Here is a 16,420-nt window from a genome sequence, read left to right as displayed (position 1 = left end):
CATGTGAAATGCCATAGTGCAAATATGTTCACCATCGAATTGAGGCCCGGTTGAAAACCCCGCCGCCGATGGATCGGCTTTTCTCGCCGCTAGAATTGGAAGGCAGAAACGAGCAGACCCGAAGTCCGGAGCAAGCTCATCTAGCGGAAGGTATAAGATGGACGGACCATTTTTGGAGTCTCTGGTTTCAGAGAGAGTTGTTGATAAGGGGAACTGCCAGGGTCGTAATACAGCCCTTCAATTTGTCCATCCTCACGACGAAGAGAAATGTAGTAGAAACCAGAAATGGTGAGGCCTTGACGCGAGTCGGTGGGGGTAATAAAACACCGCTCTGGTCGGAATATTAGTATACTTCGTCACGTAGTGTTTGGTGGGGGAAAGGAGGTAGAGGGCTTCGGCTCACCTTTCCATCGCATCAGGATCCACCCCTTGGCCAATTGCTCGGTGATCCACTTCCTGCTAACCAAGTTCTTAGCAATTTCGGAATCCGTGAGGTCCTTGAACGGCTGCAGTTCTCGCCAATATGTGCTGTCGATATCGGCATCCGCCTTGAAGTTCTTCGTTTCTAGTGTATGTTGGTTGAAATCTATGATTTCACCTTCCAGGAAGGTGACAATGTGTGCATCATGAGTAGGTGAAGTTTTGTCGGGGATGTTGTATGCTTCCATGGTGCCAGACAGAGTCATCTCCGCATAGTTGATGTTGTGGATTGTGACCTTGACAGGCCAGTTTTCTTCCCGATTATTTGCAAGATATCGTCGTCCATTGGTGGTGTGAACGTTGATGCGAGGCTCCTCGCCACCGTTGACAATGACCGGTTCGCCAGGGCCCCGAGAATTTGACACGCGCTGCGAAAGGATGGAGCCTGTGTTCGCGGCACGCTGGCAGCCCGAGAAAACAACGCCAGGCCGGAGCCAAGAGCATGTGGCCGGTGGAGCAATTGTGTTTGTGTCCAGGATGAAGTCACTGTCTTTCCAATGAAAGTTCTCGAAGAGAAACCCCGTGGCAGCAGCGGAGCTAATGCTCTCCTCGAAAGAGCTTGAATATCGCAGACGGTCCAAGTAGGTTATTGTATTCTTCAATAGTGTGTCACCGGAGCCAACCGAGTGTAGCTGCCGATGCGCAGATGCGCGAGCGCGCAGATCGGTATGTGAAAGTGGCCTGGTATTATCGCCACGGTTGGAAGGTCGGTATCGGTAGGCTCGCGATGAGGAGGTTGAGGACGACGCGGCTGCGCGATCGGTCTCATCGGAGTCTTCGTGTGACCGGCTTGCATATCGATCCAACAGGTAGTTCTCCAGTGTCCGAGTTCGCGACAGCCTCGGTTGTCGTCTAGCCGACTGGAGCAAGGCCTCCATCGTCGCAAGTGGCGGGGTTCTTAGTCGACTGCTTCCTTCGCCATACTCGTCTCCGGGTCTGATAGGTGGGGTGCGACCGGTCGCTTCGCGCCTTCGGGGACGGCTAGATAATGCGACGCGGTCAGAGATGGCGTGGAGAAATGGTTGGATTTGGTCATCATCGGACTCCTCGCCATGTTGTCGATCTTCTTCATCGTCGGAGCCCGGTGCCCAACCATAGAGCGAGCGAGGATCTGGTCTGTGTGTTTCATAGTTCGGCATGTTGTTATTGGTATGATCTTCCCGTTGACGGCGGATGATGGGGATGCGACGGTTGATTTCGACTGAAAGGCGCAAGTTGCCGTTGTGATCGGGGTTGTCGACGTCCATGCGATCTGTTTCGTCGGCTGGCCGAGGGTGGGATGTTGGGTCTCGACGGCGACGAGGTTGACTGAGGGAGGCTTCGGGTGGGTGGTATGTACTGTAGAGGAGGAAACGCGAGCGGAGGAAGTTCACATTCTCGTCGTGAATGTTGTCGTCGTCGGTAGGGACCGGGGAATCCGTGTGGGACGATCGCGATGACGATCCTCTTTGGGGAGAGGACTCAGACTCGGCGTGGGACGTTGGGGCAGTTCGCGGCAGATGGTGCTAATGAAGAGTTTGGTTTAGATGAGCTCATCAGGGGGAATCTTTTGAAAATCAAATCAGGAGTCATACCAATGCCGAGTTGGGAGGCGGCATCCTCAGAATTCGCGCAGGAAGGGGAATGGCCAGACACAGGGGGTAGTGGTAGCGCAGGTGGTAACTAGTGGGAGTAGTAATGGTAATAGCAGTCCCAGTCAGTGTATATGGCTTCCCCAAGGCCCTTGAATGATGCGTAGAAAGTGGAGTGGAGATGGAGATGATGGATTTTCCCCGGAGAAGAGTAAAGGTTGACTTGCGCGATGAGGTGGGCCCAATGACGTCCAACGGCTTCCCTTCCGCCGGGGAAGTATAGCCACTACACAGCAGAAGAGGTCAACTGAGGCTAGTATGAGTTTATTTTCTGTTGAATTGAATATACTTCCCATATAGCATGCATTTCTGATTCCAGCAGCCTTGAATGCATACTAGTACACCATTCACCCATGGAATGTCGACATTTCAAGGCTGTTTGCTGTATACTTTGGAGCATGTTTTAGTACTAGTAGTAATAAAACCTCGCACATAGCAGAGCTGTATTATAGGTAGCGAGTTAACTATCCATATACGAAAGCTTAGCATAAACGAGGACAAATCTTCGGGTTCCAGGAGGAATCGTGTAGAAGCATGTGTTATCAAATTAATATCGCTTCGCAACTAATGCTGAGGTTTTCGGGTAAACGGAATGTAGCGAAGAAGCCTGATTCTAGTAGCAAAGTGTTTGCCCTCTGTTCCAAGGTTTGTAATTTATCCATGGATCATGGTTGGAAAAATCGCCCTTTCTCATAGAGCTGATTGTGTATATCTTCCAATTCAAGATTGAGAAGGGTTATTGATTGGTGCTGTTACGTGGCTCACAGCAATATGAAATATAGTAGCAATTGATGAAATGATGAAATTGAAAGAGCACGAAGAAGAACTCGAGCAAAGAATAGGACGACTAGTAATATACACGTAAGCTTATGACTTGGTTCGTCACGGGCAGTCGGGTTGTTCCAAGGTTGGCGCGACTGCAAGCTGTACTACTAGTACTAGTAGGACTGGAGTAATCTGTTACTAGTATCATCAACAGCCTTGGAAATTAATATATTAGACGTTATTAACACCCATGATTCGGATAATCCACAGTTTTTCCTGGTCGGGTCAACACTTCAAGTTGGCTCCCTCGGATATAGTTGGAGTATAGCCGGAAAGACCATACTACTAGGCTACTAGCAGTATACTACATATCCTGGAGGATATCCCTACTACACTTCTCTCTGGACCCTAGCTTGGTACTAGTATACTAGTACTAGTAGGCACTGAGTATCAATTTCGTGACTATGCTTGATCATAGAATTAATCCAAACCTTGGAATGCTACCCCCTTGAACGAATTGAGGTAACTAGACTCCGGGGTCGGGGCCCACTCCGAGACCCTGAATTTTGCGGGGGCCGTGACATTCGAAGCCGACCTGAGGGAGCCACTTGCTTCGGCAGGGCATCGACATTTCCGGAGCAACTCCGACTAAAATTCCAGCTTTTATGCCCCTCTTCAAGCTGCTGTGTTTTTCTTTTCTTACTTCACACCCCATTTACCTACTGCAAATCTACATCGGCCACCCAACTCTCTACAATCCTTCCAACACAATGGTCAAGATCAAGTCTATTGAATACTTCCGAGTCTTACCTCGATGGCTATTTGTCAAGGTCACCGATGAGGAGGGTCAATATGGTTGGGGTGAAAGCACCCTTGAAGGCCACACCGAGGCTGTGGAGGGCACTCTTAATGCCTTGTGCAAACGCTTCGTGGGTTACGAGGCGGAGTAAGTCTCACTTCCATACATCCTTCCGCAAAAGAAAACAAACCTAATCGATGTCTATTCTTTCAGCGATATTGAACATATCTGGCAGATGGCGTGGCGTCTAGGATTCTACCGCGGTGGTCCCGTTTTCATGTCCGCGATCTCTGGAATCGACATTGCTCTCTGGGACCTGAAGGGCCGCCGACTTGGCGTTCCCGTCTATCAGCTACTCGGAGGGAAGGTTCGCAACAAGCTGTCTGTATATGCCTGGATTGGCGGTGATCGTCCTTCGGATGTGACAGCTGCCGGAAAAGCTCGCCTTGCGCAGGGCTTCAAAGCAATCAAGATGAATGCCACTGAGGATGTCAATTGGCTTGATTCTCCAAGCGTTCTTGACTCCAGTGTCGAGCGTCTGAAAGCAATCAAGGCTATTGGCTTAGACGCGGCACTAGATTTCCATGGCCGTCTTCACAAGCCCATGGCTAAGCAGCTAGCCAAGGCACTGGAGCCACATCGTCCTCTTTTCTTGGAAGAGCCTCTTCTCTCAGAACACCCAGAGGCAATTAAGCAGTTGTCTGATCAGGTGTCCTGTCCGATTGCGCTCGGGGAGCGACTCTTCAGTCGGTGGGACGTAAAACGGTTCTTGGAGGATGGCAGTGTCGATATTCTGCAGCCCGATATTAGCCATTGTGGTGGTATTTCGGAGCTTCGACGCATCGCTTCTATGGCAGAGACCTATGATGTTGCGATTGCGCCTCATTGTCCTCTGGGACCCATTGCTCTGGCTGCTTGTATGCAGGTCGACCTTTCGATTCCCAATTTCGTTATTCAGGAGATGAGCGTCGGTATTCACTACAACACAGAGGCTGGTGAGTATGACATCTCGAGCTATGTGAAGGATCCCAAGGTCTTTGATGTGAAGGATGGCTATGTCGATGCGTTGACCGCTCCCGGCATTGGTATTGAGATTGATGAGGAGGTTGTGCGAAAGGTGGCCCAGAATACAGAGCCCTGGCAGCCTAAAGAGTTCTTTGGGCCTGATGGGTCTATTCGGGAGTGGTAGACATTGAGACTGTCAATGGTTCATGAAACGCAAATTGCATACTAGCGAGATAGAAAGGATACAGCCCGAATCCAATTACTTCATTGTATACAATTCCTGAAAGCGACAAACATTTAAGTTTTTATCAAATTTGGACTGTATCAAGTTCTTGGATTGGAAAATAGTCTAAATACTATCTAGTTCTAGATGAGATGGCTTCTAAATATCAAGACAAACCAACTACAACCTGGAAAAAGCACTTCATGACTGCCGTGCGGTATTGCAGTCATCTGCCAGCTGTACACATTGGAGGATCATTTGCCAAAACGCATCAAGATCAACACCTCTTGGAATGGCAACTCCGGATCCAGTCAAGGCAGGCGTGGCAATAGATCGCCCCAATTGTCCAGTCACAGACACATCCTTGCCATGCTCACCATCTGTGACGATCTTAATGTCGAATCGCTCACCCCTCCTGTCATCAAACCTGAGTACCTGATCGGGGTGGCTCGTGGCAAAGGCAGGGTTCAAGTTCGACAGAATAAAAGCGACTGCGAGGGGGGTCATGAAGCGGAGGTCCCGTGGCCAGACCGAAGACCTTTTCGTACGTCGAAGCAAAGAAGAGAAGTAGATCATGAAATATCTGTCTAATGACGGTCGGGGGCTTCGAGTCACTGGACCCATGCAAAATGCGCATTTGTACTTCATGCGAAGCCAAGACCTGGTGTGTCAAGTCCAGGCTGGCAATTGATGTCTTTGAGGCAACGATGGGGTTGCTGAAAATTGATTCGGCAGACTCAGGGTCGCACTAGATAGCGCAGGTGTGTTAGGTAGAAATGCTTCATTTTTGCTAAAGACTGTACTCACGTATATATTGAACTCGGCCCACGGGGTCACATTCCCGATGCGAGACTTTTCCCCTGGCAATTTACTCATGGGGGCTTCTGTGAATCCTTCGCCAATAGCACCACCCATGATGCTAAGACCTTGTATATGTTCTGCCACTTCGGGGAATGTTGCTAACAATAAAGCCACGTTGGTCAGAGTTCCCGTTGCAACAACCCACGGAGTACCTTTGGGTTGGGCAAGAAGCGCATTTCGCATTGCCAGAATTGGATTCTGATCGATGATTGGTGGTTGTGATGGCTTTGGCAAAAGATCCGTCCCATCGAGACCGGACTCTCCTGTTGACGAGGCTTGATCAGCATCATAATAAGTACCATCTGCCTCCAAGGCTTGTGCTGGCAGAACTTCTTAAAAAGAAATCCGTCTTACCGTGAATATCAGGAGCATGTAGGGCAGGTCGAGAAAATGGCTTGCGGCATCCAGGATAGACCGGGATCTCCGGCCGTCCAATTGCTTCCAATATACTTCCTGCATTGTAGGTGGTGTTTTCTAGTGACGCATTTCCATGGATGGTAGTAATGCCTAGAAGATTCAATGAAGGATGGTGCGCAGCAAGTAATATCGCAAAGGCATCCTATTCCAGTCAGTCAAGGCGCAGGGATCAAGGGGATTAAAATGTTTACATCGTGTCCTTCCATGAGTCAGTCTCCGTTCCTGGTCTAGTCATCCCATCTGGAATACAGCGAATATAGAATATAGCCTACCGGGATCGCAGTCCAGCCACACTGGAGTTCGCATATCTGCGCCAGAATCGATTGTCATATTGAATCTCCAAATGACTTGAAAGAGTAGAGGGAGTATCTTCGGTGTTTCATTGTCCAAGCGGCGCATCCGTCAGCGGCGGAGCAATCCCCGCACTGCGATAAGGACCTTATCTTTTGGACCCTAAGCCCTAACTCCCCGATCGGGCAGCCAGCTCATCCTCTCCAACTTCGCGGTGACAACAACGCCGACACATCGGTGCTTTCCAAAAGGGTTGACGCCCTTGCACGTTGTCTTCTCATCTGAAAGGAACTGGTTCCAAGAGAGACACGGTGCCCTGAAATGATATGGCAGACTATCCGCGCCTTGGTCTGCAGCCAGTTTCCCATCTTAAGGCTGGTCCGACCACTTCCAGCTCCAGATCGACTGCGTTGCCCTTGACAAGCCAGCCCCCCCTCGCAAGACCCTCATCTCGACTGCGAACACAAAAGTCTTCTGCTAGAGATGATCCGGTTGATGCGACCAGCGAAAAAGCTACTCTTGCCTTGATTCGACGCGTGCTATGCCCGCAGACGAGCAACCACGGCGCATCCTCTCCACCGCCTCCAGAAGACCTACTACCTCCCCTCACGAGCTCCAATGACGTTGACCGTCAGCTATACGCCATAATCGCTATTATAATAAGAGAGTTTCTGTACTCATGGTACTCAAAGATCACCCCTGACCAGGCACTTGTCAATGAGGTCTTACAGGTTGTGGCACACTGTACCCGCGCCCTGGAACAGAGAATACGCCAGATCGATGTTGCACAGCTAGTTTTGGATGACATCCCGGTGCTAGTGGAAGCACATATACGTTGTGAGACACCCGTGTTTTGAATATCTTGAAATGTTTCTATTCTGGAAGTTTCTACTACTAGCTGGGATGAACACAAATGCTAACCTGTGGGATGATATCTAGCTTACAGACAGGCAAGGCAACAGTCGCATCTTTCGGGGCTTTCAACGTCACATCGTCTCCTCTACCATCAATTGAATCCTCATCCTGGTCTGTCTCCAGTCCCGGACCCGACAGACCCAGATACCCTAGGCGAGCAAAACGAGAATGAATGTATCTACCGGCGGCTCTTAGCCAACGGCATACTGGCAGTACTATTGCCTACAGAGGACCTCGAGAATAGCAGCCTCCGCACCCTAGTGGGCGATGTGCTGGCCGATCTTATATTGGGAAAGGAAGTCGCTGGTCGTATCTGCGAAGGAATATTTATCTGGGAAACGACCACCAAATTGCTCACTATAGCTCAGCACCGCGGGAACGGACAGGATTCCAGTTCATCGGGAAAAACTACGAGTAGTCGACTGGAGCAGTTTGGCCTACTCCATGAAGATTCAGGGGCGTCCCAACCTCCCACCCAGTCGCCAATTACATCCTGGATATGGAACATCCTTCAGGGCATATACCTTGGTTACGTTGCCTTGCGTTTCATTGCGACGGGTCTCTTCCGCGTCGCATCCTCTCCCGGACCGGGGGCCTCGCACGGAGCCAGTGTTTCAGTTCCCGCTGCAACGCCAGAGGCCCAGAAGGAGGGGATCGAGTCGTCGTCAGACGGCGTGGCGGATAAGCGCCCAGTTCTCGACTACCGAATGTCTTCCATGGCATCACAGCTACTTGGCATTTCCGAAAGGATGCCATGGCTGACCGGATTATTCGCACTCGCTCAAAATATCATTCTCGCGGGGCCAGGTAGGCTCGGTGACACAGACAGTGTCCTTGATAGGTAAGTCTATATCTCATTTCTATTATGTTTGTATAAGCCCAGATATTTGTCTTGCCCTTGTGTACGCCCCTTATGGCTCGGGCCTCCCAACACCGCATGAACCCAGGAGGAGCAACGGTGCGATCTCCGAACTGCGATCTACGAGAGTGAAGTGTCACCCTGTGCGAGTCATGGTGGGATGGCGAAGCGTCTTGCTCGCATACTGCATCGATCACTTGATCTGATTACCATTATTACAACTGGTACGGTCACCTTACGGTGTGTCTGACTGGCGGTACCGTCGTTACGGTCATACAAAACCGGCGAATCCGAGATCAGATTGGCTGCCTCAACCTGGTCCGAGCGAGGGTGATTTGCGAACAGGGATCCTCTTCCCTCCTGCGTCTCATTTTTTTGCTCTCGGTGTGATAACGCCGGGGCCCGGCCCTTTCCGTGCCGCGTTCCCTTTCTTCCCTATTCTTCGTCATGTCGCGAAGACTGGGGGTGTGAAGGGTGGAAAGTGGATTGTTATGGGAGTCACTCTCTGGCACGGCCAAGCCAGGATTTCTTTTTCTCGGGATCCGATTCGATCTCGACTCAGCCATGCTGCTAGGAGGGAAATGAAATGCAGCCCACTGGAAAAAGCAAAGCATGGGAAAACAGAGTTTTTTGCCTGCCGAACCACGTTCAACTTCTGAGCATAGCAGAAGAGGAGGGGAATCGAAATCGCCTGATGCCGATCCCCTGCGGCGATGGATGACCCATCCCTCTTTGGGCACCTGCATGAAGAAAGACTTCTTGGCCGAGGCTAGTGATTTTCCCGTCAGGCATCCAATCAGCGAAATTCGTCGCGGACGGGATTTCGAATCTGCATTGCGACCGAGGTTGGCGCATATGCCCGCCTTGTGCGCCAGGTACGGCTTGCTGGGATGACCATCCGCTTTCGGAGAGCTTCTGCATCTGCGTCTGCGTCTGCATCGGAGATAGGAACTGCGAAAGAAACAGGGGAAAGAGGAAACGACCAGCAAAGCCCGCCTCACTTTTTTACCACTTCTTGAGGGCCCTGGTTCGTGGAGCATTGACACCCCTGTTGCAGCAAGATTGGCCCAAGCTCCTCGTCTTCCACACCGGGGCCGATCGGGCTCCGCCTCCCCCACTTCTCAATCGCCCTAAAATGGCGGGAGGGATGAAGCTCTTCTTCGCAGTTGGCAAACAAAACGGGAAGAAACACACCCCGACCGCATGACGCTACTTCAACGTTGCCGGCACTCCACCGTCGCCGCGAGGGGTTTTCATCTCCATTTGAATTTTGTTTCTGGTTTTGCTCGCACTCGCTACTCGGCTCTTCCGATGTCATATGTGATATTTGTGTTTTTTTTTCTTTTTGGAGAGATCGTTTACTGACTCCACAGATTTCTCCGAGAAACCATTGAGGAGCACGTCCTGACCCCCACTTTGTTGCCCAACCTTCTCCTCGCAACAAGGACGGCTCTCTTCCCAGCCAATGCCCGGCCGCAATCACTGGGTGTGCCCTCTGTGAATATTGAAGCGCCCGCTCCGACTCCGCAGGTGTCCGTGCAATCGTCGGTTGGAGGCAAAGCCCTCGCGACCCCAAAATCCTCCTCGGCGCCCATCCTAGAAGTAGGAAAAGGCACGGCGACTACCCAAGTTGATCACGAAAGTAGCAGCAATAATGAAAGCAACAGCAACGGTGTTGGCGGCAGTACTCACGCGCCGCGAACATCATCCCCAGGGCCGGGAATAGCAATTACCCCGACAGTATCTCTCTCGGCAGTCAATACGATCAAAGTTCCTGCCAGCGGGACGCCAATGACGGGATCGGAGAAAAAGCAAGACCTAGCACGCCCTAATCCGGAGATCGCCGCTATCAAGCGGCGATGTGCAGCTAGTCTCCTCGCCGTGATCCCGCGCAATGTCGCACGAACCTTTTTCGCCGCTCCGACTCCCTCTAGCAGTGATCGTTCCTGCAGCACCGCCAGTGGTAGCTTGTCCTCCCTCACCAGCATTAGACCGTCTCCACCCACATCACGAGATGAGGAGAAATGTGGGGTCCAGCCCCGATCGTTTCAGGGAGCCAGCTCGACGTCACAGTTGCCCCAGTCAAACTCCACGCCTTCAGGCTCGAGTATGAGTGGTGGCAAGACTGGGACCGAGCGGTTGTATGTTGACGAACGAGATGGCGAACAAGATAGTGTTGATTTGGAAGAGTTGTATCTTCTGGAGACTATCGAGGATGATCTGCTGGATCTTTTCGCCGACGAGTACTGTAACAAGCACTTGATCTATTCGATTATCGAGACAGTCTTGTCTAAGGTTCTCCCGGAGCTGACGGAACGCAGTATTCTAGACCTCATGGAGGATCGGGGGGTGACACCCATTTCTGGCGGGTTCTAAGTTCGACTCCATATCTAGAATTTGAGTGTTCCTGCATTACGCGGAACCTTGTGAATACACTTTAATGAAGGGCGAACTAATCTAATATCTACCCAAACCCTTTTTGGAACACTGCCTACATAGTTCGCTGCTACTCCTGGTTGACCTTCTAGGTACTAGTACCTAGTACGAGATGGATACGCGTTTAGCTGTAGAGAAACAAGTAGCACTGCATTCAGGGGCTGGGGGTATCGTGTAGTAATACTAGGACTAAATAGTATATCAAATCATGAACAAAATGCCAGTGAACACTCAACGTTCTGCCGGCAAATGCCCGGAAATTCGAAAAGAGATAGGATGATAGTAGAAGGAATCAAAGAGTAGAGAAGGTGAAAAAAAAAAGACGGGATTAATCTGACAGTGGATGACCGGCTGGATTCGTACAGGATCCCAGCATATTATGTTCTTTCCGCGCGAGCGGCCCAGTTTAAAGAGAATTATAACAAAGACTCATAGTCCGAGGAAAAAGACAAGTAATAAAAGAGTGTAAGAAAAGTGGTATGTCAAAGATAAAGTGGGAGGGATATAATAAAAACAGCGGCAATCGGGGTGAGTGGGTATGGGTATGAGTGAGCGAGAGTGTTAGAAACGGGGCAAAAAAAGGCGTCAAACATGAGAGGAATATAAACCAAAACGAGATAGAAAACCGAACAAGTTAAGGTCAAGCTCGATAGCGATCCGATGAACAGGAACCCGATCTCCTCCGCTTCCAAATCCAAGAATAATCATAAACAATCTCGGTCGCCATGAGGTTGCTAGCCCGGGGAGCGTAAGATGTCAGGGGTAAAAAGAAAGAGAGAACAATTGCAGCGCCGAATCAAATAAAAACCCCATTTCAAAGCATGCGAGGTTGCCCTCTGGTATGTGTATATCTGTTGGTTGACAAGTTTTGTTCCTTTCGCCAACGCGAGTCGGCATATAAAAAAAAAAGGGCGTGTTTGGTTCGTACAGTTGAGAATGCAAAATGAAATGTGACAGAGAAACAGTAAATAGAAAGCGTGGTAGAATCGTCGAGCCGGAGTAAATGAAGAATAACAAGCCGCCCAAAATAAACCAAATAACAAGATGGGTGGGGGAATCACTGAAGCCAAATATGCAGGTGGTAAAGAGAATAGAAATGCGATACCTAGGTAGGTTGAAAGGAAGAGTGAAGGGTTTGAATAGGATTGGCGGGAACAGCCTGAGGCATATGAGTTGAAAAGCGACACTCATGCGAGATTGTGGATACTCCGCTTCTTGGTGATGCGAGGCGAATCCTCATGTTCATCGATCCTTGCCAGCCCACCAATGAGAGGGTTGTATTGAGCCTTAGCAAGCTCAAGGCGCTCCATGAGCTTTCCGATAGTGACATATTCCTGTGCCTGAAGACCGGCAGGTTGATGTTGGAAATAGTTCATGACGAGTTCCAAGGCCTGCCGTGCTTCATCTTGAGTCGGAGAACCAGGGGCACTGATCGGTGATACGCCAGTAGACTTGGGGGTTGGGAGCGAAGATGGGGGTTGCATCGACTTGGTCTTGATCTCCGGGTTGCTGCGGTTGCGCTTGACAATCTTACTAGGATTGGCGCCTTTGACAGTGGCTTGGCCTTCCTCATCACCCAATTCCAAAGGTGACTCGAGAATAGCCACCGATAGCTGTTGCCGGGAGTCGGATTTGCTGCATTGTTGATCCATAGACTCGTCTGCTGTCAACAAAGTTGGATCGATGGGGGCGAGCGGGAATGTCTGACTGCGTGGTCGGGATTGGATCCCAGCTGATGATGGAAGACGAGATTGGCTTGTTGGAGTAAACGGGCTGTCGGAAATCAATGTCGACGACGGGCTGGTCATTCCTGTAGAGGTTGTGTCCAATGAGGTGGTGCTTTGGGAGTGACCATGTTGATAGCCACCGGACAGTTCAGGCAATCCATCGATCGGCTCCCGCTTCACGCCATCTAGGCTATGAGTTGGCGACAGGGGCGATCCAAATCCAGTTGCAGACAATGGTGAATGGCCAGTGGGACTGTTAAGAGGGGACTCGCCCGTTGAGTCGGTATTGATACGACTGGGGCTGTTGGAGCCGCTGCGAACTCCCTTTCGGGCCTTTGCACCCATCAGGCTGTTCTTTTGCTTGAATTTCTCCAGCCAGGCCTTGGTAATCACTCTTTCTTTACCTTCTGGGCATCCACAAGTGACCGCGAAGAAGTGGGCCTTTTCTTTGATCATTTCATCGCTTAAAGAGAAACCTTGGCGCTGGTAGTTTCTGGCCCAGTTGGATAGGGCTTTCTCAATATCAGGGATTCTACCCTTCGCTCGCTTGATGGGTGAGCGATGACCATCATCGAGGCTGAGATACTTTTCTTTCTGGCGCAAGACCTTGGAAACGGTACTATATTAGAAAAGAGTATGTGAGCAGCTATTTCTGCGAACTAGAAAGATCTGATCACGCGACCAGACTAGCATTCGATTTACCTTCTCTCCACACCAAACATTGCTGCGCACGATCTAGTTAGCCCTAGCTCCACTTCCACAGACTCAAGTGGTCGAATCAGGGAATAACAATCTTACCTCCAATATCGGTTTGTTTAGCAGTTTTATTTTGCTCGTGATATAAGCACATTCGGCGACGATCATCGTCGGTCAGGGTTCTGCGCGGCGTTGTACTACTCGTTGAGGACTTGCGACCCGGAGGCGCGGGAGCCGAGGGTGAAACAGAAGTTGGAGCTGGGACTGGAGGCAAGCCGTTTTCTTGGAAAGGTGTCGGTGGAGTCATCATGCTGGGCCAGTGATGCGAGGGCAAGGGTAGCGGCAGCGAAGCATAGGGTGGCGGGATTGACATGCCGTACGAATCAACACCCATCATCGTCGAGTGACCATAGTCAAAGCCACTGTATTCAGGCATCGGTGGTGAGTGCTGGGGGGGAAGTAAAAGTACCCAGTTCCACCCAGGGTGAATGTGTAAATTCGCGGTCCGGGGCGTGGTGAGATTCTGTCTCCATTGCAGTTGAATCCTCCATGGCGACGATATGTGGATTTGGAGGGGGTTTGCCCCAGATCTGATAGGCTCAGTTCGGAAAAAAGAGACAATAAATACTCCTAGGAGGAAAGAGAAACAATGCACTTTCCCCGGGGATGGAAATAATGCGACAATCTAGAGGTGAGACAATGAGGGACTATGCATGTTCCGCACCACACGACCACGAGTTGTATAGATTGATCGGTAGCGGTGTGTGATAAATTTCCCCAACTGCAAACAGATTCCACAAGCGAGGGGAAGAGGGACTCGATTAGCGAGGCGGAGCCAACGAGAAACTATCCCAGATACCAGAGGAAAGAACTTGTCGGGGCTGTACCTAAAGGTATACAGATATGCAAGAGGTAAAGGAGAGGAGAAGGTGCGAAATGCGGGTAAGGCAATGGACGGAGTTAAAAGGAAAATCAGGGCTACTAAGAGCGCAGATCCTAAAAAACCGCGTGGATTGACAGAACCAGTTGGATCTCCATTGCAACTGGCACGAGAAGGGGACAGCCCGGAGAGAAGTGATAACCTTGTTGCGCCGAGAGGAATCCAGCCGATCCCAAGTGTGATTGGTCACGGTGCAAAGAAAAGGCTGGTCCGAATGGGACCTAAAAATCTTTTATTTTATTTTATTTTTTGATTTTAATTTCGAGAAATCATAATATTCCAGCAAGATTTTTTGGCAAAAAAAAGCCACCCCTGTCAAACGGAGAAAGAAACGGCGCCTGGTTGGTCCAGAGTGAGATATATTGGCTGCGCAGGGGTTGCATCTCCTCAGGTCCGTTCGGCCCAATCGGTAGTCCCGTTTGTGTATTACATGGAAAGGTATTGTCAAAGAACAGAAAGGTTGTTCTATACTACATAGAGAGTAAATGCGGGAAGTGTCTCTCTGAGGGATATTCTGCTCCGTACCTAAGGTGTGCCCGGGATATTTCTTATTTTATAATTTCTTTTTTTTTGGCTGGCTTCGCTTGATGTTGATTCCCTCCCACCCCCCTCGCTTTCCGAACTCGGCCGGGATCTGCTTGAGTATGGAGTATATTGCTATGACATGCTTGATACCCAATCTATGCTTTGAATGGAATACGAATTTTTCCCTCGTATCTACTTGTAATATATAGGACCCTCTCTGCGTTGCGAGGTTCCTTGGAACCACCTGGGGCCGGGCCTCCTGGAGGCGTCGTGTATTCGACCATCCCTCGAGGTCTACAAAATTGGACAACCTGCCTCATGCTCAATCTATGACCATGAATGGCCGTTGTCGGTGGAGGAAGCCTCGTTTCACCAAATTGCACCTCGAAGCCATGGGGCTAATCGGACCATCGGAGCAACAGTAGATCATCCGCGGGGAGCAGACGAGGTTCACTCGACGGGCAGATATCCGTGATGATTTGCTGGGGGCCGGGAAGCGGATCGATAAACCGCTGAACCTAAAGGCCGCATGACATCCGCTGCATACACATAGCGCAGGCTAGGACGATCAGTGTGGACCAGTGTGGGTGTGGACAAGGCGATTGCGGCGGTGCCGACTATCGTTTCATCCCGCCCACTTTGCGGAAGGAGCTCAACGGTTGTAATAGAAGTGGCCCAAGAGTCATGTCATGACCTCGATGGAGAGACTATCTCTTAGAATCATAGGTTCTGGCCCACTCCGCGTGATGTCTTTGGCGAGGGCACGGTGCCCCAAGCAAGAAAGTGTAGTGAAGGACCTCAAGAATAAACGGAGTCGAAGGTTAAGAGGGAGTGCGAATGAAATTTGTAAAAGCACGATCTCGTTCATGACTGGAGATCCCTCGAAAGTCAGACTGGCCACGGAATGGGAAGATGGGAAGATGGGAGGGTGTGGGTTGGGGGGGTTGGGGCACATCCCACGAGCAAATAAATCCCTTTTCTTTTGCCCAGTCCAGGGACTATTGCCGAATACAGTATGAGGGATCTCTGAAGGACAGTGCCGATCACCCTCGTTTTCTGCCAGGATCCGAACGCATCAGAAATCCTAGAAAGATGACACGGCTAATAGGCAAATGAGGAGCAGCATGGATCCTCTCCATATGAGCGAATCCCCCGCCTCCATTTGCCTGTGATCAATACAGAATCGATACAAGGGCCGAACTAGGTTGGATTTATCTGCCCTATCACAGGGCAGAGCGGGGAGGGGGGCTTAGACCGGGAGGAGGAACTCCATGATGCGAATTGTGTTTGGGCGCTAACTGCTCAGCCCTCATTTTCTGCTTCTGCTCCACCCGCGACCCACAACGGTCCTCCCCGGCCCGGAAACCTTCAGTAAACAAGACTGTCAAAGAACGGTCTCGCAAATCTGCACGGATGCTTCCCAAGGCGTCCCATGGAACGATGTGGAGAGAGCGAAAGCGAAAGAGGGAGAGAGGGTTGGAGATGAGGGTAAAGGTATGGAGTGCGGTATCTGCCGTAAATCGGTCTGTACAGTATGTACAATTACCTGTATGTATGGATGCTCAAACCGTCGGTAGTACTCCGGAGCCCTTGCCATAGAAGTCCTCATATTGATGGGGATTAAGATTAATCATTTGGCTGTGGTCTAGGTTGCATATCTCCCACGGCACGAGCGAAAAGGAAAAAAAAAGAACATTATGCTCCCCGCTTGTTCGACCTCACCACGAGGCAATGCCAATGTCAAATCGGCCTGGTCGTTTCTTTTTCCCCCTCTATATTCTCGAACAAATTTTATCGGAAGATCATGGGGATGGCCATGTCTAGTCGACAATAGAAGAAGAGGTCTGACA

The 16,420-nt window shown here is 50.4% G+C and overlaps 6 protein-coding genes across 6 annotated transcripts; 3 read left to right on the top strand and 3 right to left on the bottom strand.

Annotated features, from left to right (window-relative positions):
- Positions 1 to 140: 140 nt before the first annotated feature.
- N7533_002876 (GID4/VID24 family protein) lies at positions 141 to 2,078 on the bottom strand (the record flags this gene model as incomplete). Its single annotated transcript, XM_057099526.1, has 3 exons — positions 141 to 331; positions 404 to 1,985; positions 2,055 to 2,078. 3 exons carry the CDS (start codon positions 2,076 to 2,078, stop codon positions 141 to 143), a joined length of 1,797 nt encoding a protein of 598 aa, XP_056964662.1.
- A 1,568-nt stretch (positions 2,079 to 3,646) lies between these two features.
- N7533_002875 (mandelate racemase/muconate lactonizing enzyme family protein) lies at positions 3,647 to 4,864 on the top strand (the record flags this gene model as incomplete). The annotated part of the gene is made up of 2 exons (XM_057099525.1): positions 3,647 to 3,822; positions 3,889 to 4,864. The coding sequence occupies 2 exons, from the start codon at positions 3,647 to 3,649 to the stop codon at positions 4,862 to 4,864; spliced, it is 1,152 nt and encodes a 383-aa protein (XP_056964661.1).
- A 240-nt stretch (positions 4,865 to 5,104) lies between these two features.
- Positions 5,105 to 6,511, bottom strand: N7533_002874 (uridine-cytidine N-ribohydrolase; the record flags this gene model as incomplete). The annotated part of the gene is given in 5 exon segments (XM_057099524.1): positions 5,105 to 5,441; positions 5,452 to 5,651; positions 5,711 to 6,084; positions 6,119 to 6,271; positions 6,454 to 6,511. 5 exon segments carry the CDS (start codon positions 6,509 to 6,511, stop codon positions 5,105 to 5,107), a joined length of 1,122 nt encoding a protein of 373 aa, XP_056964660.1.
- A 287-nt stretch (positions 6,512 to 6,798) lies between these two features.
- Positions 6,799 to 8,232, top strand: N7533_002873 (PXA domain-containing protein; the record flags this gene model as incomplete). The annotated part of the gene is made up of 2 exons (XM_057099523.1): positions 6,799 to 7,309; positions 7,511 to 8,232. 2 exons carry the CDS (start codon positions 6,799 to 6,801, stop codon positions 8,230 to 8,232), a joined length of 1,233 nt encoding a protein of 410 aa, XP_056964659.1.
- A 1,217-nt stretch (positions 8,233 to 9,449) lies between these two features.
- N7533_002872 (uncharacterized protein) lies at positions 9,450 to 10,622 on the top strand (the record flags this gene model as incomplete). Its single annotated transcript, XM_057099522.1, has 2 exons — positions 9,450 to 9,465; positions 9,631 to 10,622. The coding sequence occupies 2 exons, from the start codon at positions 9,450 to 9,452 to the stop codon at positions 10,620 to 10,622; spliced, it is 1,008 nt and encodes a 335-aa protein (XP_056964658.1).
- Positions 10,623 to 11,869: 1,247 nt separating this feature from the next.
- Positions 11,870 to 13,541, bottom strand: N7533_002871 (uncharacterized protein; the record flags this gene model as incomplete). Its single annotated transcript, XM_057099521.1, has 3 exons — positions 11,870 to 13,028; positions 13,112 to 13,133; positions 13,208 to 13,541. 3 exons carry the CDS (start codon positions 13,539 to 13,541, stop codon positions 11,870 to 11,872), a joined length of 1,515 nt encoding a protein of 504 aa, XP_056964657.1.
- Positions 13,542 to 16,420: the final 2,879 nt, after the last annotated feature.

Source organism: Penicillium manginii (assembly GCF_028828005.1).
Source record: "Penicillium manginii strain IBT 31320 chromosome Unknown utg000002l:1.0-5564898.0:1.0-5567710.0, whole genome shotgun sequence".
NCBI classification, from domain to species: domain Eukaryota; kingdom Fungi; phylum Ascomycota; class Eurotiomycetes; order Eurotiales; family Aspergillaceae; genus Penicillium; species Penicillium manginii.
This window is presented reverse-complemented; position numbering and strand designations above follow the sequence as displayed.